The 22,821-nt window shown below is 35.7% G+C and overlaps 1 protein-coding gene across 5 annotated transcripts in view; it reads left to right on the top strand.

Annotated features, from left to right (window-relative positions):
• The window catches only part of LOC134531991 (protein ECT2), a 76,902-nt gene that overhangs the window by 16,678 nt on the left and 37,403 nt on the right, over nt 1-22,821 (top strand). For 3 of the 5 annotated variants that reach the window (XR_010075108.1, XR_010075109.1, XM_063368099.1), the window contains exons 4-7: nt 2,441-2,576; nt 3,307-3,516; nt 7,906-8,049; nt 16,177-16,596. Coding sequence is in view for 1 of the 5 variants with exons in the window: in XM_063368099.1 (XP_063224169.1) it covers nt 2,441-2,576; nt 3,307-3,516; nt 7,906-8,049; nt 16,177-16,596 (910 nt within the window). In the remaining 4 variants the exon portion in view is untranslated. The remainder of the gene's footprint in view (nt 1-2,440; nt 2,577-3,306; nt 3,517-7,905; nt 8,050-16,176; nt 16,597-22,821) is intronic. The other 2 variants (XR_010075110.1, XR_010075111.1) reach the window with 1 other exon arrangement.

The raw sequence follows: 22,821 nt of genomic DNA on the forward strand, positions 1-22,821 counted from the left end.
CGTACTTGGGAAAGCTTTGGCAAACCCACTGGTAGAGAGAAGAATTAACTATACATGTGTATGAGTAGAGACCTGAAAAATTCGCGCGTTCATTTCACGATAAGCTAGAATCCAAAAAGTTTGCATTTTTGCTGCTTTGGTGATTGGGTCACAGTATATCTGAAGGACTTTGGGCCAATGAAAAATGTAAACAAAAGAAGTAGCGAATCACGAGCATCCCAGTTAACAGGTGCTGCGAGTCGGTAACCAATGAGCAGATGCAATTCGCCCGAGTGCACAGAGGATCATGGAGTCCATCCTATAGGTCATTGAACTCACAAATTTTTCCGGTCTCTATGTATGAGTCTTCATCTTGGTGTTTATGTATTTTCAAGTGAAACTTTTTTTGCTGAGGGGGTAGCAATTTTTGAGCATTATGAAAATTCCAATTGCATGAGGGGAAATAGCTAGGTATGTGGTGGGGGGAACTGATGGAGGAGACGGCAGGGAAAGGTAGAAATGACGCAGTATAATTGCGTTCTTGCTATCTTGCACTCTTTGCTCTCTTGCGCACTTTCATGTGCGCGGTGGTTTCTTGGGGGCGGACGTCGTGCTATCCCCACTCCGGGGCCGTTGGCGCGGTCGGTGATCGCTGGAGCAGCCTTGAGTGAGCTCCACGTGGGGGCGTGTGGCTCAGGTTGAACCCTGCCAAGCTGCAGGGATAGGCATGTCACGGCGATAGAGACCTGCCTGCGCCTGATGCCATCCCGACTTTAGGGAGTATTTGGGCAGAGGGCAACACAACGGGGTTTGAGCTTATTGTTGTACACCGTGCCTCGGGCCATATTTGAAAGAAAATATTGTTTTTTCATGAATGTATTATTAATTTTATTAAGTTCTTGTGTAAATCAGTATTGTTAAACACTGTTAATGTGAGGATTGTTTTAGCTGTGTAACTAAGTATTTCTGCTGGTATAATGAATGTGTTTCATGCTTTAGTTGGACATGGGTAATTATTGGTCACAAATTATTATATGATAAACTAAATCACGCACCGAGTGTGTAAATATGTTAAGTTCAACTAAGAAGCGTGAATTTGTCTCTATCTGAGTGTAGCTGTGGGTGACAGTGGCTCAACAAAGTAGCATTGAGCTAAATCCTATTCGTATGCTATGTTGTCACTTTCATGTGCCAGATACCTACCGCAGACTAAACATATTTATTTGGACAATTAGTTAAGCTGCATTAACTGCCTAATTATCGGCAAGCTTCAAGTTTAAGAATTATTTAAAATCAAAGTTTTATTTTCAATGTACGAGAAAAAAATGTTAGTACATTTTTTTTTTTAATTCAAAGAATCTACAATTTATTTATTCGTGTAGAAAAGAGTTATTTTATGAGAACATAACCAGCGTCCTTACTATTATACTCAATTATTATCTCTTGTTCTATTAAAAAATATTATTAATTTATCTCTGTCTATAACTAATAAGCAAGAAGGTTCACTTGTGTCGCACGTGGACTGTACACACTTTTTTTGTTGTTATTTATTACATTTGAGAAATCCCAAACTGGCAGTGAGAACCCAAACCGTTAAAATAAGATCCAAAACTGATAAAATTATTTAAAAAAACTATCATTTAAACATAAGAAAACCAATTTATTTTTTCTTATGTTTATTTATTGTGCATACGTGGAACTTAGCTTGACATACCTAATCACTTTGATCGATGATGAACTCTGTAGTTAATATTTCTTAACGTAAAAGTTTCTGACAACATTCTAGCCACCTGCATGTACATCCAGAGGTAAAATACTTAGGATGTGACACTGGTTTCTCATAAGGATTTTTCTCAACATGACTGTGAACCAAAGAAACAAACAAAATTGTAGCTACTGTTGCAGCCAGAAAATAAATCTGAGTAAAAAAAAAATACCCTTTCGGCCAATATTTATTACCGAGATCTGGTATCGGAACAGCCCTAACCATTAGTGATTTTGAGTCGAGTTATGGAATTACTGAATGTTATTTATGAATTACAGAAATGTAAAAACTTAATGTCATGTTAACTCTGTATGTGTGGCAGGATAATTTCTGATAAAATCACATTTGGTCTGATCTAACCCAACCCAGATTATTGGGTGTGCTACAAAACCATATTTACTCCCTGTGAAAGTCAAGAATCCAAGCATGCAAAGGTGGCAGTATCAAAAATATTTAACCTGGTACTTATTTAATTTTTTTTTAATTAAATTGCATTTAGATCTTTGTGATTTTCAAACTATGTAATAGATGGTTTAGCTCATTACTGTCTAAGCTTTTGTCTTAAGTGTAACCATTATCACGTTTGCTTCTATTGCATGCACAAATGATGGGTGTGCGTGTAAGTTGCCAGCACTGCGCATGCTTGGAGTGCTCGCTGGGAGATGACGAGAATATGGGTTCCTCTGTCTGTGGCAGGATTGTGAGCCCGATAGTCCTGAGGCAGTGCGCCGTCAGAGGGGAGCCTCTGCCGTGCAAGAAGTGCCCCGTGTACAGCCTCACCATGTCCGGGGTGGTCGTCTGCTTCACGGGCTTCCGCGTCAAGGAAGACCTGGTGCGTACGCCTCCGGCCTTATCGCACCTCTCTTCCTTATTGAGTCATTGGAACTTTCGTCATCTTCCTCCTTCATACTTGACTTGTCCTTTTTTCCCCATCTGTGTATGTACACACACCCCTCATTCACCCAAACTCTGTTCTTTTAGTTCCATTTTCCTTACGTTCGTCCATCTATCCCTTGCCGCTCATGTGTTTTCCCCAATTCCATCTTTTACCATCCTTCACTTGCCCCTTTTTTCTTTCCTCTCGTCCTTTCCCTATCCCTCCACCTCCTGAATCATTTATAATGCGGGCCGAAGGTCTTGTGAGCAAGGTGCCATAGTTAGATGGAAACGCTGTGCTCGGGGCAGACTGGCAGAGCCAAATGTAGTAGGTGTAGCCCTGCAGAGCTGACTCGGCATAGCCTGGTTACACATAAACTGTTCTAGAAACATTATTCTCTATGGTTACAGCTTCGCTCCATGACTTGTTTGTTACTACATGTTTAACATGTTTTGAAGGTTTTAAGCTTTCTGTTGTTCCTACGAATAGTAGAGCTATTTTTAATATGTTTGTAATTTTGATGTTCGATAATCCATCAAAATCGCTAATCCGGCTTGGCGGTGGTTCCAAAAGTTCTGGATTAAAAACCAATGAAAATTTTCATGCACATGGCTGAATGTTAGAAAAGGAAGGTGATGTGTATTGTCGTGTTGTGGAAGAAGGGGGGGAACGCGGGCGTGCGCAGGTGCGGCTGGCGACGTACGTGCACAGCATGGGCGGCGGTATCCGCCGCGCGATGGTGACCAAGGTCACGCACCTGGTGTCCAACTGCTGCATGGGGGAGAAGTACCAGTACGCCGTGACCTTCCGGGTGCCCATCATGTCGGAGGCGTGGGTGATGGCCTGCTGGGAGCGCCGCCACGACCTGGCGGCCCACGCCGCCAGCGAGGAGCTGGTACGCTCACTGACCGTCCCGGTGATCAGGGTTCCCGTCCATGTTGTGCTCGAAAATACTGTGTTGATCGACAACAGGACATAACACACAGATCTACATAACACGAGTGGCTGGGGAGAAAATATATCTCCATAAACGTCTGAAAACAAACAACAGTATCAGATGAAAATTCTTTCAAATATCAGACATCAGTCACTAGTTACAACCTTTCTGCCAAAACGGTCATCACAAACACACAGAAACATTTAACAATATTCCTACAAGCAATATTTTCTCAGAAGCAAAAATACGGAAATTATTTATTTGATTTAAAATACAAAAATAAATACCATACTCTTCACTCAACAAACTGCAATCTCTTTTTCTGGTTCCAAGAAGGAAAAACTTATTTTGTTTAAAATTTATATGTAATTTTCTTCCCAAAATGTTTATAGTATAAAAATGTTTCAATTACTTTACTTCACCCATTCTGTACCCAAGCACTCATTAATTTTTGTAATCTGCTCATGCTGCATATGAGTATTTTGTAATGACTAAAAAGAAAGAAAAAATTCAAACTTTCCAATCTTGAATCTTGAATGTATTCAGAAATAAGAATGCATTTAATAAGAAATTTTTGAAGTTTAAGTAAAAATGTCAAAAAGAACCAGTTGGGCACGTTATACGTTATACGTTGCTGGTCTTGAAAGTGTTAAAAACATTCTTAAAAAATAGGTAAATGTAGAGGAATCAACATTCTTTTGGTCATATGTCCATACGTAGACTCCTATTTCCCAGGTAATGACTGGTCCAGGGATAACCAATAGACACGGTTAAAGCAATGTCGAAATCACACTTACAAACTATGTATGTGTAGAGGCACGATTATATGGTAATGCGCGATAAAACGAAATAACACCGAAAACCGCTTGAAAACACGAAATAAAACAAAATTGTGCGAAATCCGCGATATGTCACGAAATTTCGTCTATCCTGATTATTTACGTTTTTTTTCCCCATTCTGTAAGGACAATTCACTATCTTCAGCACAATCAAATATTTCTGACAGTAACTAGCAGCCATATATATTATATGCGACGGTGATTCATTATAGATTTTAAAATGAAGTCTCGGAATTAACTTAATATTTTCTTTAAACGGTAATCTTGTGTACCATAATAATTTAAGATGTTGATAACTATTATACAATGGCCGCCGTTCACTTTCTGTAAATACAAAAATAACAAACGTCCAAAATATGTTTTTCTAAGATTACATTTTTAATCATTAAAATATTACACACTAAAGCGCATTGCTTTTACTGTTTATTTAAAATAAAGTACGTAGGTAGGGTACGAAAATAAAATTAACTCTGCTTAACGTAACGATTGTAAATAATAAATAGTACATGTTTATGTCGGTATTAATTTTCACGTGCGTATGTTGGTATTCGGTATGCGTTTGTATTCGCATCTATTCTCCATTGTTTTGATCTTTCCAACACGGCAAGTTTTTGCGTATTAAAAGGTTAAATTCTTCCTATGTGATTAAAATTTTTTGATAATGCCTAAAACGAACGTTTCTTCCAGTGTCCGATGGAAAGAATTTTCCAGCGAAGGATTTTATTTCAGTGATAAAATTTTAATGTGCAAATTCTGTAACTGCAGGCAGACTACGAGAGACGTGATACGCTTGTGAAACATGTCGCGAGTGAGAAACATAAGCGTTTGAGGCAAAACTCATCTGTTAAACGACATCCTTGTCTTAAGAGTCTTTAATGCCATTAATTTGCTGTTCAACCCAAGAAATGTGAGTAGGGTTAGCATAGAAGATGCAAACCTACAGAAGTCTCTGCATAACTTGCCTTCTGTTTCCCATCTTCCCATTGATACATTCATACATGGCTATGTTGCTTTCAAAAAAATAATTGAGGAGATGAACTTTCATTGCCAGAAACAAGCCAAATTGATGTTGCAAAGGTACTTTGCTCCCTTAAAGGGGTCTACAGTGAATTTGCTCAAGCCAGTTTAAGGGCAATCTGGTTCCCAACATCAAATGTTGATGCAGAACGTTCATTTTCCAGGTACTCACTGGTAGTTACTGACAGAAGACAATGTCTCACTCTAGAAAATGTGGAAAATTTAACTATGATAGCATTTCAATAAAACCATCTTAATAGTAACTTTGGAAGTGCTTAATTGTGTAATTTTGTAGTGTATGTGATTGTAATTAAGTCGTGAAATATTTACTAGTTATTTAAAAGTTTGAATTTATGAATTTGCAAATGAACTTAATTGTAATTAGATCATGAGGTTTTAGTGTTTATTAATATTTGTTTTAATAAATTTGCATGTCGTACAGAAAAGCAAGAAAATTTTGCCTTGGGTATTTTGAGCAAAAAAATAAAACCATATAACACCAAAATCTTTATTTCTTTACACCGAAATTTGTCTTAAAATAACACCACAAAATCTTGACTCTATGCACCTATGTATGTGCTATGTTTGGCCGCAGTTTTTGTTTTGAATTACAGTATAAAATGGTCTGTAATATCAATAGATCACACAAAAAAAAATTGGTCAAATTTTTTTTTTTTAATGGTTTATGGAAGTGATATATAACTTGCAAACCGGACAATTGGTAGTCTACTGTATTTGTATTTTTTGGGGAGGGCTTAGAGTGTTCATTTAAAACTTGGAAAACACAGTGAAATCAACATTTTAGTTTAGTATTTATCTTAATATTTTGGAAAGTAGGAAAAATACATATTTTTTCGGATGTACATATTTTTGGTGTAGTGCATCTTGGAAACAACAATGAGTAGTTATACGACAGCCTTTTCCTAGGAAGCGAAGTGCATTCACTAATCACAGCAGGGCAGGCTACCTGCCCATAGTGCAGGAAGTTCATAAACTCAGTTGCCAACAATAGTTAACATACAGAGATGTTAAAAGATTGTAGCACAGTATAAGAAGAAAAAAATAGTCACTGTAGCACAGATTGTCGTAGCTGTTGATTGGTAAGATTGCTCGCCTCCCATCAAAGCAATCCAATTCCTGATGGCGTTGCAAGTGGAGAACGTGGTGCATGTTGCCGAGAGCTGGCGAGCTTTCTCAGAGTTCGTTCGTCTCTTACAATATGTCAGTGCTCCATTTCCATCTCATCATCTCAGATGGCCCTGAGGTCAACGAAAAGTTAATCTCTAATTCATTTATTTGAGTTGTGTGAGTATTTAAAAAATATTTCTATTGGCCTATTCGTGAAATATTTTATATTTAGTACATATCAAATTAAATTATTTTTAAAATTATGTTTTTACCAGGAGATAGAGTTATTGTAAGTTACAAAAAATTAAAATGAAATGTAACATGTATGAAGCCAGAATATTTATTAAGAAATTTGGGTTTGTTTTCTGCATTGTATTTCGTAATATGTTGTTTATATGTAGCAAATAATCCACGAGTAATAAAAATATATATATATATATTTTTTATGTGTGTAATCAGTTGGATCAATAAAAAAAATTTAAAACTTGAAATTTAACTGGTTTTCAGAAAAATGCATTCACAGGGTTTAAATTTTTTCTACAACTCTCTGTTGTGGTGCCATATTTATTTCTCTCTATCATTTACTGTATTTTGCATCAAAATTTCTTGGACTCCAGTAAAGTGTGTAAAAATTTTCACTGTATGTTAAAATTGGATAAGAAATATATTCAATATTCATAAATGTATTAATATTTGATCCGGATTTAAAAAAAATGTGTAGCTAAAGCCTATCAGCTATTGTTAAGGACAAGATTACAAAGTGAATTGCGATAAAACTATGTAAATAACACCGAAAAGCTTGTCAATAAACCATGTAACACCAAAGTTGAAAATTAATACCCCATAAAGCACTCAAATGCAACAAATTCATGAAATAAATCATCATTTTTAATAAAACATGAACTCTGTTCACAAAACCATAATCTTTTAATATATAAAATTAAAATATATAATTTATTTTTAGCATGTAGTTAGTTCCAAAATGTATGTGCTAAATCAATTCCAAAAATTACTTTTTTTTTTTTTTGTGCTACTGTTATTGGTAACTAATTTTAACATTACGACATTGGTACATTTTTCAAACACACAAATACTTTCCGATTAATATTTTTATTCTTCTGAGTAGTTAGACAAGCTTATTACAAAAGTATATTGTACATCAGTCAAAATTACGCAGTTTTGGTGAAATAAGTATGATGAAACATTTAAGTCGTATTTGTGTAAAATTATACTATCTTAATGAACTAAAAAAAAATAAAAATCAGGAAAAATAAAAACAAAAACAGCAATATCACCTGTTTTAAGAACAAAATTGTCCTAAATATAAAACCTAAAATCCTGAACCTTTTTGTTTTAACTTCAGATGGCTAACAAGCTGGACCTGTTCCACGGGGCACGGCTGTGCTTCTACGGGTTCACGGACGACGAGCGGGAGCACATGGCGGAGATCCTGCAGGAGAACGGGGGAGTGGTCGTCGAACTGGCCGACAAGAGCTGCACGCACGTGGTGAGTGAGCCCTCTGCACCGGACCCCCCTCCCCCTTCGAGCGAAGACGAAATAAGAAAACTACAGCCACTTAGCTACAGCTTAGCTTGCAGAGATTTCTATTTGGAAGGATCATGGTAATCCTTACAGTGTCCTATAACAAATGCATTCCGTCCCACATCTAGCTCAACATGACTCATACAAAGAAATGGCAGGGAAGTCTGCACTTAATGCCTGTTTGCACTTTTTTTTCCGTACAAACTTGACATGTGTGTTTTCATGTGTTAAAAAAACATAGATAAATATTTAACGAAAAAAATTCAAACTGTTGACTTAATTAAAAAGTATTCAAATAAATTAAATTATAAAGTCTCAACCAAAATCATTACTTAAATTTCTTTTGTGTACATGTTGGACTTCTAAAAGTCTACTGTTCCTTGAGATTTTAGTGTGACAGTGACTTAATCAAAAAGAAAACTTACAAAAAAAAAAAATACATAATGGTTATTCTGGATCCTCTCCTTCACAAAATAGTGGCTACGGCCCTGGCTGCATCTTCTCTTCCTCCGCGGTCCTATCCAAGGCTGTGTTCAGTTCCCAAGTGAAACTAGTAGTTCATGTTAATGCAATACATGGTAAAACTGTATTTTTACATTATAATTATATCTAGTAAAATTTATGTATACAACTAAACATACAATGAACTAAATTGGTAAATTTCGAATCAGACCTAATTAATCTATTATGTCATTTGGAGGGGGTGGGTTTATTAAGAATGGTTTTAATGGCTCAATAAATGCTGAGAAGGAAAATTCTGCAGTCACAATTGTATACCCCTTGAATGTGTTGAATGTATGCTCCTTTTCTTCTGCAGTTAAATATTATGTACGCTCATGCAACATACGTTATAATAATTTTGCCGACATTTTGACCTCATTTTAAAATCCATATTGGCAGCAATCGTAAAATTAACATTGGAACATTTCAATTTAATTTATTAAAAAAATTTGTTTTACTACACGTACTGTCTTATACGATTAGGGCTGCACAATCTTCATTGATCTAATCTGCATTGTCTCTCTTAAGCATGTGTGCTGTTCTGTCCTATGGATCTCTTTTGTGTGTGGCTTACAAATTTCTGTGATCAACAGTGTTAAAATTTTTCACATAACAAGAATCTGTGAATTATCTATCCTGTGTGTTAGTTGCATGTCTCAATGTATCGTCTGCAACTAGGATGCAATGATTGTTGTTGCTTTGAACAAACATTTTGGTCAACTAATTCCAGAAATTTCTTTTGGTTCAGAAGGAGTTAGTGATCTTGCAGTGTTTTGTTTCAACTAATTTGTATGCTGTAAATATTAGCTGTTTGCACACAACTTCTCTGTAACAAATTAATATTGTTAGTTAATTTAAGTATATTTAACAGTGCAGTTCTGCAATGAAATTGTCTTGTAGAACATTAGGAATTTTACACATTGTTCTAGTCACATGCATTGAAATGTGAAGGAAAAGAAAAATGGCTTCTTTAGCGTGGGATCCATGGAAATACGTGACAGTTACAATTTTCAGATGTTCTTTTGGGTGGTTAAAAAAAATGCTAAGGATGTGTTGAAGTTTGCCTTATAGGTTGCAAAAGTAATGATAGTAAAATAAGTATTAAAAAATACATTTTTTTAGTTTCCAAAAAGGTACATCTTTATTGCATTTAGTTAATGCAAAAATATGGGAAACAAAAGAGACTATTTAACAGTTCTTATTTAAAATGTTGAGTTTTCATAGTGTATGAGAATAGTAAAGTGATGTCAACTGGAAATCCAGTTTCCAAAGATTGTGGTAATGTTTTTACTGCAGATTGCTATACTCTGTGCCATCAAGAACCTAGTTGTGTTTTACGAAGGTAAGTAAAGACTTGATGCAATGAATTAATAATTCAACACAGTTCCAAGTAAATGATATTCAATGAAAATTTGGATTTAGTCAGGAAAAATTCTGTCCAAGGATCATGATTAAAAAAAAAACGGCCAACAGAAAATTAAAAAACAAAATGTGATATATCTCCTGACGAAAGGAATATTTGAAAAGAATTTACAGGGGGCCTCTCTCTTTCTCACTCTTTCTCTCTCTTTCTTTCTCTCTTTCTCTCTTGCTCTCTACCTTTCTCTCTCACTCTCTCTTTATCTCTCTTTCTCTCTCTCTTTCTCTCTCTCTCACTCTCACTCTCTATTTCTCTCTCTCACACTCTCTGTCTGTCTCTGCCTCTTTTTTTTTTTTTTTTTTTTTTTACTGTAGTATTTATTCCCAGAGTTTGGCCATAAGAAACTGACACTTTCTGTGATTGTCCATTCTACAGTTCTGTAGTAATGTATAAGTGGAAGGCCAGTATATCCGGTTCCGTTACTTCATTTGACGACCTTGCCGGCTGCTGGGTTCACTTGTATGGTGATACACATAAATATATTTCAGTTCATATTGCTGTATCTGAGTATGCGCGTGTGTGTGTGTGCAATGTAAAGCATGTATTATTACGAGGCAAAAATGGAGGCGCAGCACAGTTTGGCAACATTGCCAATCGGAACATTACATTAGTCATGTTTTTTTTATATCTCTGTTTATCTGTATTTGCACATCAAATGTTGGTATGTGTAGAAATTCATGCAGTTGTCTAAAGAAAGTGTACTTCAACTTTTTGAACTTAATACATTTTTTTTAAATTCTCACAATAATTACAAAAAAAAATTAAATAATCAACACTAGCTTCTCAGTGATATGTTGTCAACGACTGATAGGTAGAGATGGTGATTTATAGCATTTAAAATAATGACATTTAGCATTTTGAATTTGAAATTTAGCATTTTGTAGCATTTAAAAAACACAATTTAGCCAATTCTCTCATTTTACATTACTGAAGAAAAGTATATTTTTAAAAAAGAATCTGTTGCTTGCTGTTTTACGACTTTTTTTCTTCAACAGACTTCTCGGTGAATCTTTTTTTTTTTTGCAGTCTGATGTCCCTCAGATTTAATGTGCTTTTCAAGTAAATCTTTTTTTTTTTTCCATTCCAGATGGCGATTACATAAATTAAAATTGCGCATTAAAATAGTATTCGTATCACTTTCCTATAACTGTTCACTTTTGTATTCATTTATGCGATTGCGAATGGAAATGACGTTTCGTCCCATTTTTACCACGAGAAATAACAGTATACAACACATTCACGAGTATGCACGTATTTGTAAACACGCAACATTCCACAGACTACACAAGAACGCCGCTTTCACGTGAAACACAGCCAGAAAATGGGACTTACAATTGTTAGCGCAACGAAGCAGAGATGTCGCAATATGGTGGCCTAAAAACTTTGCTCTGCAAGATGACGGACAATCTTCCAGCTAGTTGTTCTTTGCTTTGTTTACAATCGCGAGGCAGGGATGGCCATTCTACATTCAATATTTACGAACAATAGTAGTTGTGAATGACGTGACCTGACAATAAGATACTTGTGCTGAATACGCCATAAAATGATGGTTTCTTTTGATACTGAACTGAAACAAAATACAATCGGTAAATAAATTGTGTAGAGTAAAGACGAATCTACGTTTTTTACCTTGATTTCACATTTATCTCGGAATAGTCTAGATTTAGCATTTTATAGAGGAAAAAATATAATTTAGCATATTTTAGCATCTATTTAGCAAAAACTAAAAATCACCATCCCTACTGATAGGTTATGAACAGACATTGTTACTAAACAAAAGTTCAAATTCGTCACTCAACGTGTTGCACTTCAATTGTTGTCTAGTGAATACATAGCTTTTAAGAAAACATTCATTATAACATAACAGTTTATTCTACATGTCAAAAACATACAACTTTTTTTTTAATAATGGGAGGTAAAAACTTGTGTAAAAAAATCAGATACATATTTTTACCTTTTTCTTTCACTGGCAAATTTTGCTTTTAACTTAATGTCGTTATGCCACTGTGATCACATTCGTCAAGACTTTGATTTGTGTTTTGGACTGCTGTTCACAGTTTGATGTCCTATGGAACTTCACAAAATAAGGCTACATGTGTGTTGTACAGTCCTAAGATTTTTCTGTAATTTCTTTGGTGTGTGTTCTGGGTTTTGTGGTTTCAGGGTTTTAACTAATTAACCGACCCGGGGCTGCGACTTGAGGGTTCACGGTGCATGCTTATGCTTGTTACTCACTGTGTTTGCAGTTGCATTAGTGCTAACATCCATAAAGGTTTACTTCGCCACTGGCTCAGCTCAGAGAAGAGAGTGAAGTGAATCCACCTACGTTGTGACTTGACGTACAGTCTTAACGTGCAGAACGAACATTGCATTGCGTATAAGCTGAAGACAGCAGTTACCATTCTGCGTATACTGTGTAATTTTAAATTTTGTGTAAAATTAATTTATAATTATTTTCTTCTCATGGTGATAAAAAATATAATCAATCAAAGTCAAAAGGATTGGAGTAAAGACAATTTTTAACATTTGTTTATTAGATATTAGAAAATTACTATAATTGTCAATTAGATTTATTACTGTGTTCGAACATTAATACATGGATGTAAAATATGTTATTGTAACATCAGTAGAACTCTGCTAAACAATTTTTCAAGAAACGTAAGAAAAAACCAGTTTTGTAAGAAAAATGTTTTGTAGAAATCTCAGCTACATTCACATCACCATCCATCACGTTCAGCACAATTTTTAGTATCATCACTTTTAACAATTCCTGTCTCACTGGAACTATCATTTTTCCTGCTCCAATGATATACTGGATAAATTTATTGTTTAGAATAGGCTGTTACTGGATGGATTTCATATAATCAATTTGACTAAAAACAAAGTTAGAGACCTTATAGCTCAGTCAGAATAGCTGAAAATGACCAGAACCCATTAAAAAAAATGTAAAGCTGAATATTTGGCAAAGTGTTTCTGTGGACCTTGGTAAACAACGTATCAGAATATTCTGACTTTCTTATGTTTGTGTCCTTGGAGTTTTAGGCCCTTGACGTTTTCAAGTATTACAATTTTAACTATTTCACTCCTCATGCTGTTACACAACAGGAGGTCATACTGAGCTTGGATTGGTTTGAAATGAAATAGGAGATGTTGAGAAATACTTATATATACTATATTAAAAATAGTAACATTTCATATTATTTGTATAAATAAAATTAATTACAAAAACCTCAATTGTTGTCCAATTTTCGGTTGTATGTATAATTCAGTAATGACATGTGCTTACATTTTTTTTTCCAATGTGAAAAATTAATTTTACTGGGCCAGTAATATTTTGCCAGTAAAAAGCTTATTTTAGTTGATGGTGAAATTTTACAGATTTAAAGTTAGATATTACTAGAAAGATATGTCTCTTGGAGATTAAACAAGAAAATTGCAAACCATTGACATTGTAAAATCGGGTAATTTCATAGTTACAACATTATAAATTTTGATCTTTTGGGTAGTGAATCCTTATTAAAACAGAACTGTAGAAGCAGCCATAGGAAGAAAAAGGAACGTTAGAAACCAAAAGATGCTAACTTGGTTTCAACAGATTTTAGGCTATTACAATTATTTATAGTTTCATATTGAAAATTTACCTTCGTAAAGTTGGAATCACAATGCCACGATGGACACGACACGAAAAACCCAATTAGGTGTCGTACAGCATTCTAGCACTACAGAATTATTAGCGTAGCGTAGGGTCATAATACCATGACAACATAAACATGAAGAACTCTAATAATAATGTTGTCGGCCAAATGCATTTATGAAATGCAGTATACAATGTACTAAAAACAGTGTAGGCCCTTTTGTTTACTGTTGACAGTTGAAGCGCATAAAAAAAAATATGTTTAGTTGTTTCTGGCACGGAGTGAGATTATGGTTTATTATAGATACAAGAAAACAGATATAGATATGTTAATAAGGGCCAGAAAAAGAATTCCGCTGTTAGCTATGCGCAGAATTTAAAAAAAAAAAAAACTGCTAATCGGTTGAAGTCACACTGAAAATGTGAAAGTGTACCCGTAAGTAAAACAAAATTTCATTTTTCAGCATAAAGATTTACTGAGTGGGTAAACATTTTTGATGTTTAGCTTTTGAAGTTTGAAGTTTTCTTTCCGTCGTGCAGCATGACACAACAAAACTAGAAATAGAATCTACATCTTGCGGACTGTTTCGGGTGCGTATTTTGTCATGTTGTCACAGCGACCTTTTATTTCATTGGTTACCGAGCCTGTCAGACCTGTAGTGGCATTGTGGTTACAGCTCTGGGCAGAGTAGAGAGCATATGTCAATTGAAAGTATTATTACAGTTTCATATATGACTTCACAGGGGAGACTTTGCAGCAGCCAGTCGCTATATGCATCAACCACTATTAACTATGTTGTAAGGAGATAAAATGTTCAATATTAAAGGATTTTTGGCCTATAAACTGTTTAAATCATGATGATGCTTTCCAGTTCCTATCTCCCCCTGAAAGCTCTCTCACATGCCAAATTAGTATTTTTTTTACATTACTTTTTTTAAACTGCTATTTATACAATTTTAACTCTACACCGCAAATGCATTTGTTATTCTATCACAAATGTTTTCAACATATTTTCACTTAGTGAAACATAATTGGTTTAAAAAGTTGTGCAAGTGATAATAATTACAATGACTTACGTGACCTTTTACACCCACTATATTACACTAAGTGAATTAATGTTCAAAATATTTTTTTACAGACAACAGATGCAAGGGAAGTATCAGAGTTGAAATTTTAGGAATAGCCCTGAAATAAAAGCAATGACAAGTAAATAAGACAGGAGCCTTAAGAAGTTTGCATCTAAGCAAGTTTCTCTTTGTAATATTTTTTTTATTTGGTTAAAACATATTTATTAATTAATCATCTCAACTTATTACACACTTTAATGGAAGAAAAAATTGGCTGACTGGTAACAAAATCTTAAATATCTTTGTGTGCTATGCTACGTCCTTTCTTGGTACTATGAAAATACTGTGTAGAAATGAGTTTCGCTGTGATTGTCGCATCTCCCTTGCAAGTCCACGAACGAGTGGATCCGGCTGTACAGTCGTGTCCGGGAGAGAACGCCCCACAGGACTGGGCCTTGCTTAGTGGAGGAAGTGGGTGGCCTGGATGCTTGGCTGGGACAAGTGCTGTGCTCTGTATGTGGACGTGTGTGTGTTTGTGTTGTGGTCAGTGAGGAACGCGGTAGCAGTGCACACACACACCTCCCTGCTCTGGCGCTTTGCATAACCGTTCATTTGGAACCAAGTGTATGATTTAGAACCAACGGAACACCATTCTTTGATTTCCATGGTACCACAGATTCTTAACAGGAATACAAAAATACATTAGTAACTGTATTTCAGATGTGCATTGTTAAAAATATTTTGTATGCTTCAGAGTAAATATTTGATTTAAGTAATCTGCTTCTATAATTCTATGTGGGTAATATGTTTTACTGAAGTAAAATTATGAAGGGTTACTCAGAATACACGCTAAAATAATCTTAGTTTAAAATATCAATGTACAATGTTAACTTTAATGGTGTCAGTAAATTACTGAAGTTGTCTCATCACAAAACAAATCACATAAAAATTATTAATTGTGTTTGTTAACTGCCATGAAAAACACAAAGAATTTATGTGAAGTACTAAACAAAACATTGCCATTGCCTCTTAACTTTTTTTTTAACCTCACTTTTTTTAATTTTAAATCAAAGCTTATCCTAAAATAATTCAGTCAGTAGCGAATGGTTTGCATCCTTCTATAATTTATAGAAATTTTATTCACTGTATTAAATACAAAGTTTTATGGACTGTTGGCGATTTTGATGTAACCACCACCAGAGAAAAGAGGGAAGTAACTCAGCTCACTAACAGAGTTTATAATATACTTGAAGTGGTACCGTTAATCAAAGAAAGAACCTGGGAATTGGCATCGTAAGAGCGTGCTATTTACAAGACATAATTAAATGATGATATTTTATCTTGTTCTCCGTGTTGTTAATATATTTATATTTGCGAATAGAATGTGTTATAGATTGTTCCTCACTGTCCACGTGTGTTCACTTAAAATGCTTACCCTGTGAATCCTTTTACCGAATGTTTTTTGCAGGTGGTTGTATCCGGTGAAAAATTCAATGTGCTCAAGGCTAACCTGGTGGATCCCGACATCCGGAACCCCGCCCCCGTCCCCTCGACGGAGTGTCCCCGGGGGGAAGCGGCTGGGACGTCGACCCCTCGGGCCCGCCGCGAGCGGCCGCCCACCCCTCCAGTGGTGTCGCCGGTCGCACGGAGCCCGAGGGTGGCGTCCTTGCCGCCGCTGCCCCCCAGGTGTCGCCCGCGCTCGTCCCTCCCGGCGTTCCTCTCGTGCGGCGGCCGGCCCTCGAGGCCGGGCCCCCTCTGCGACATCGCGGAGGACGCCCCCGCCGACAAGACCCGCAGGCTGTCCCTCTCCCACACCTCCCCGCACTCCCTCCCCTGCCAGCCCCCACCGGGGACCCGGGAAGAGGAGCGACCAGTAACACAGCCGCGGGTACTTGCTGCCATTAACACCGTGCTCGCTGTTTCTTTCTCTCTCTCTCTCTCTCTGCTTCTCAACACTACTCCCCTGCATGCTCGTAGCTCCGCAGGCAGCCAGACACTGTCTCAGTGGCAGACGCTGCCCATCGGGACCACGCCCTCACTCATCAACAGATTTCAAAGACTTGTAGATCTTGTTTACCCAATATTTCCTCAAATCTAGGATGACATCTACATTAAAAATTAAAAAAAAAAAAAAACTGTACCTGCGAATACATACTAGATTCACCTAAATTTAAGTAAAATATTTATTTGTTAAAGATGAAATGCTGGTAATAAAGTGGTGCACTAGTTCGTTCAGGTAGAGTGCTAATGTAATGGTGCTGCCTGGCAGGTTATGCGTTCAGGCTTTACCGGTTTCTCCTTGCTGTTACTTGGTTGATTCTGCTTGAACCCTAAATAAGGAAAGATTGTTTTTAAACATTTAAGTAAGCTCTGCGTCGTTCTGAAATAAACAGAAACCTCATGGCCGCCCCTGTTTCTTGTGCCACATCCCGCACTACCATCTAACTAAATAACTTGCTTTAATTGTATTTATTACAAATGTCAATGAGTTAACCTGCAAATGAAGTAAGTTTTCAGTTTTATTATCCACACCCAAGTTTTAAATTTAAAAAAAAAACTCCAGGAATTGGATGAATCAAGCAAACATTAAGAGATGCTGAATTTTCTGAGTTCAAAGCACAACAATAAAAGTTGCCTCTTAGATTCTAGCTTGTTTTGATCAGTCTTCAGAAACAAATCTTATTACTTAAAGACCAAAAGATAGTTTTTCTACTAATTATTATTCTTATTCCCACATTCATTATAATTTCTTCAAATACTTTGACACATTTTTCAATTATTCATAGTGGATGTTATTGATGCGAATTTGGCCCGAGGGGTATATTTGAATCGGCTCCCTTAAGTGAGTTATTATCTACAGTTTATCGTTGTGTTGTAAAGTAAGTGTATTTATTTATATATAGAGCAGTTGCTAAGGACAGAAGGAAAAAAAAGCAACTTTTTGCAGTTGTTGAAATGGATACCTATTTTTTCCTACTTCTATTCCTTTCCTGAAATAATTTCACTTAATGGTTTCATCCATAGTACGTATTAAACTGTTCTAAGCATCTAACACTGTTGTTTCATAAACAAAACTTATAAGGTACCTAATTCTTCACTTTTGGATGTGTATTCTTTGGTGACTTATTTAGTTTTTTAATATGACATTGGGTTTTATTTTATGGGCCACAGTTTCGTGGCCAGTTTTAAGATCTTAGTGTTGAAGTTGAATTGTCATAGGTGGCTCTGGTTCACCCAGGTGGTGCTAAGAATGTTTTTTTTTTCCGGGGCTGTTTGGGTGCCAAGTCTAGTTCACTGTTCACCTACAAGGCAGTATTTGTGATTTTTTTTTACCCCCTTCCTTCACTGATACAGTGTCTGCAGTATGTTTTTACAGTTTTCAGCTTCCTACCATGTTTGTGATACGTGTTAATGTGTATTATTTTATTGAAGTGCTTGTACGTGTTGGCTTAGTATCATTGCTGTTGCTTTGTGTGCATGGCTTGTTTGTGAAGTGACCTGAAGATACTGTGATATACAAAGTATTAGAAATTGTACTGTGATTATATTCGCTCATGTTACATTAATCAGTAAAATATTAAAACACAACTCTGAGAAAGTTACTAAAATTACTAAAATGTTACCCACATTAAGGCTTTCTGTGTTTTTTTGCCTAATCGTTGCACGTTTTTTTACTAAAATCAAGTTTGAAAAGTAGGGGTGCGACGTTTATGCAGAAAAAAACTTTTTTGTTTGATAAAGTTATTCATAAAAAAAACCATCATGGAAAGTACGTTTAATTAAAAAGTGGAGTGTACAGGAGCACGCCAAACAATTTAAATTAATAACCTTTCTTCAACTTTAAATAGAAAAACAAAATCTATGACCTGAATGCGAGCCTGAACTACCGCATAACTATCGTTGTAGTACACACCATGGTGTGCGGGCCATCAAATGTAGTTAACTCGGCACTCAACAGAATGCGCGCGGTGCATGAATCGGCGAGATATCAATATTTGATTACGTGTGCTCGCTCTATATGGGAAGCAACATAACCAAACATGAATGATGCCAACTAGCGCTGGCTACATTTTTATAAGCGGTACACCGCAGCGACACAGCTGAACAGATAAAGGTTATAATGTTTAAAAAGTCTTAAAAAGAAAATTTACACATCAGACAACTTCGTATTTCTGTTAATTAAATAAGTAAGTGGTAATGTCCGAATAAATATTAGATTTCTACTTTAAAATACATTGTTTTATACGGAAAAGATAAGTACACAAAGCGCTGGGAATCTAATAGCGGGACCAAAAACATCATGCAAAGTTTACACAAGAGTTTTTTTTTTAATCCAAATTTTGACGCCCTAAAATATGGGTGTGACGATTATGCGCATGTGACAATTATGCGATAAATGAGGGTAATCTCAGATGCATTATTATTTTATTTTTTCTTTATTTAAGGGCTGTTTCTAATAATTTGATTCAACACCTCCCTTGCATTTGATGACTGTCACAAATAGTTTGAACGGCTATTCATTTAGTGCAATATCATGGGTGTAAAGGGCACACAAGTATTAGTAATCATCATCTCTTGTGCAACTTTTTACACTCCGTACTATTACAGCAAGTGTTGAAAATATTGTGGCAGAACAAATACAAGGGACGTATTGAGTTGAAATTTTAGTAATAGCCCTTAAATAAAAATAATGAAAAAATGAAAAAAATTAAGTATGGTATGTAAAACTGAGCCTTAAATTATTTTTTTGTAGTGTTAAATGATTCAGTGTGTATTTAGGTCAGTTTGAAAACTATTCAATCTTAAGTGAATTTTTGATTCTCAATTAAAGCACAAGGAAATATGACATTGGATTTTGGGAAAATATATATAAATTAATGTGCGCTCAACATCTTATCAGTAGCATGGTGATTGCACACTGTAAGCAGAACATAGACCAGTGATATTTGGAAAGGAATCAACCTTGGGGGGGATTTTAAAAAGCTGTGGAAACCCAAAATCAGCACCTGGGTTCTGTAATGTGACTTCAGTATCTTACCACAATGCTGCCTCACTCCATTATCTGAAGTAACTACCGTAAGTATACGACATTTCCTGGGCTTGGCGCCATGTGAAGAAGCTTCTTTTAGTGGGATAGGGAGAAGTTTTTCAAAAATTCACGTGGATAGTATATTTTATTTGGATAGAAAACAAACAGTCATCCAAATGTACTTTTTGTAACATACTTAGAACATTATATTGCAAAGCCTGAGTGTACACAGTGTTATGCATCTGTCCATTCAGAGCGTGAAAGTAGGCTCTCATTGACATGTTATTTGTGAGCGGCCGCCCCCGCACATATTTTTGGCACAGTACTTAAACAACGACTATGTATAAACCAAGAGGATATGCAACCGCCCGCCACCACGCAAGGAACAAGCAGTCATGTGACCTCAACAACCAATCACAGCACAGTGCACACAAGGACACAACTGTGTATAAAAATTTCTTAACCCTTGCAATGAGGCTTTTCCTGTGATAAATAAAGAATAAAAATTTACAAAATCTTTCTCATAGGCTGTTGTTAAAACATGATCAATTTACCGTCCCTCCTGGAAAAGGACATCTGCCGATTTTTTCATCATAGGAATTCATACGGAAACTGCCAGAAAGCCTCGGCAGCTGGAAAAAAGAAAAAGAAATTCGGTACCATCGTCACCCAATTGTCTCGTCCTTTTTTTTTCCTTCCAATACAATACGCAGTGTCTCAGAAAAAAAAATTTATTTTCCAAATAATGCCAAACATAAAATATAGCTTTACAAATTATGTTAAAAGTAAATAAAATACTAAAAACAAAATGGATAAACACCAGTAATAACTGGCAAAGTGAGAACCAGTAAAAAAAAAAGTTAAACTGAAGTGAAGTTACATGAAACAGAATCAAAAGAAGAAACCAATTGTAATGAAATAAAACATTTTTAATGGAATCAAATTTCAATGTTAAAAATGTTTTAATTAAACCAAAGTGAAACAAAGAAAAGAACTGAAATATATTTAAATGTTACCTTACTCTACATATCAAAGTGACACAATTGAATTAATCTGAAACAAAACAGATGGAAACAATATTGAATTGAATTGAAACTTAACGTAACAAACTAAAAGAATTGAAACAATATAAATTAAATAAAATGAACCCAAATGTAATGAAATAATTGAAATGAAGTGAAATAACATGAAACAGAATCAAAAGAATCGAATAGTAATGAAATAATACGATATTAATGGAAATTAATTTCAGTGGTATACATTGCTTTCTTTTCTTTTATAAATTAAGCAACCAAGTATCAGAATTACTTATAAGAATGTAAGAATGACAAGATAAAAGCATATAATTGAAGTCTTTATGACCATAGACCATATAAATTAACCATATACGCTTTACTGTCTTACTGGAAAATATAATGGCATAAAATACCCTGCAAAGCTGAAGAGGCAGAGGCTATGATGCAATGCTACATTGAAATGAAGGAAGCATCAACAGTGGAACAGCTGTTGCCATGGAGATTATCGGGAAAACATGTTTGAAAATTAAATTTAAATAAAAAAAATATATATATAACCAAGATGCACAGCCACTTCCAACCAAAACCGTGAGTGGAAGGCAGTGAGTTGTGGAGAAAACTGAGAATTTACAAAAATACCACTTCACTTTGTAGAGACAAGATTTTATTGTTTTTATTTTTAGGCCAATTTCATTTTTAAGACAGGAGTTTTCTGTGTTATTGTTTTTATTATTTATGAATCCTGTTAACCACAGCGATAAAAACAAAATAACAGCGTAATTTAATTCAAAACACCGCCAAACACCAAAATTGTTGTCAATACACCACATTACACTGAAATACAAGGCAAAACACAAAATAAAGCGAACTTTGCCTCCGTTATCTCATACTTCTCTATTAAAATAATATTTTTTTCATCAATCTTTAGTTTAGGCTTTTGTTCAAAAACCAAAAATATATGTCCGAAGTAAAAATATTAATTTAGTTTATACAGGATGCGGCGTGGAAACTTGCTGATTTGAAAGGCCAATAAAAAAATAAAGTATTTGAGATATTATAATTGAATTTTTCTTGTAATATAAATCACCTGAAATTTTTCCCTTATATAGTTTTAAAGATGACATCCATCAAATGATGGCCCCCATTGTCAATGCATTGAGTTACCCAATATCTAAAGTTCTGAGCATCTCTTTCAAGCATATCGATGGGTATGTTGGTGATAGCCTGGCGTATGTTGTTTTTCAGGTGAGGTAAGGTCCTTGGATGGTAATTGTATACAATTTATTTCAGATGACCCCATAAAAAAAAAGTAACACAGAGCCAAATCGGGGGAACAGGCCGGCTAAACAAGGTCGCCTCTCAATGAGTTGAGGTGCTCTGTGAAATGTTGATTCAAAATATCCATTGAACATCGTGTGTGTGACGTGGCTCCATCCTGTTGAAACAGAAATCTCCAACATTCATTTCTGCAAGTGCATGCAAATAAAATCCTTCAATCATTTGTGTGTAATGAGCCGCAGTCACCGTGACCTTTGAATATATATACTGTATAGAAGTCGCGAGTGGATAGGATTTACTCTACGTCTTTCAGAAGCGTATGATGAGCAGCTTGGGAACTTCACCGCTGCAGTGCGCTGCCGTAATGCCCTGTATCGTCTTAGTTGTTATTTACACGTTAGAGCGCAGCGCTGTCGCCCGCTGTCATTCCCCGCACCCCTCATCCATCATTCACTGCAGCTCAACGTCGTTCCACAGGAGGGGGAAGGGGTGTTTGAAGAGTTCGACACTTGTCCGCTAGGGACCACCACAAGTCGATCCCCTAGAGATGGTGGCGATTGCGGCGGTGAATTAACCAACTACCTCAAAACCGTATTAGAAATTTTAACCTGGGCTGGCGACTTCTATACAGTATATATATTCAAAGCCGTGACTGCACGTTCGTTTTCCTCAAAAAAATAAGGACCAATTATCCCCGCTCTTGACGCTGCACACCGCACAGTTACTCGTTCACAGTGAAGTGACCGCTGATGAAGTTCACGCGGATCGTTATCACTCCAATAACGCATGT

This window comes from Bacillus rossius, chromosome 5, assembly GCF_032445375.1.
Source record: "Bacillus rossius redtenbacheri isolate Brsri chromosome 5, Brsri_v3, whole genome shotgun sequence".
Classification (NCBI taxonomy): Eukaryota; Metazoa; Arthropoda; class Insecta; order Phasmatodea; family Bacillidae; genus Bacillus; species Bacillus rossius.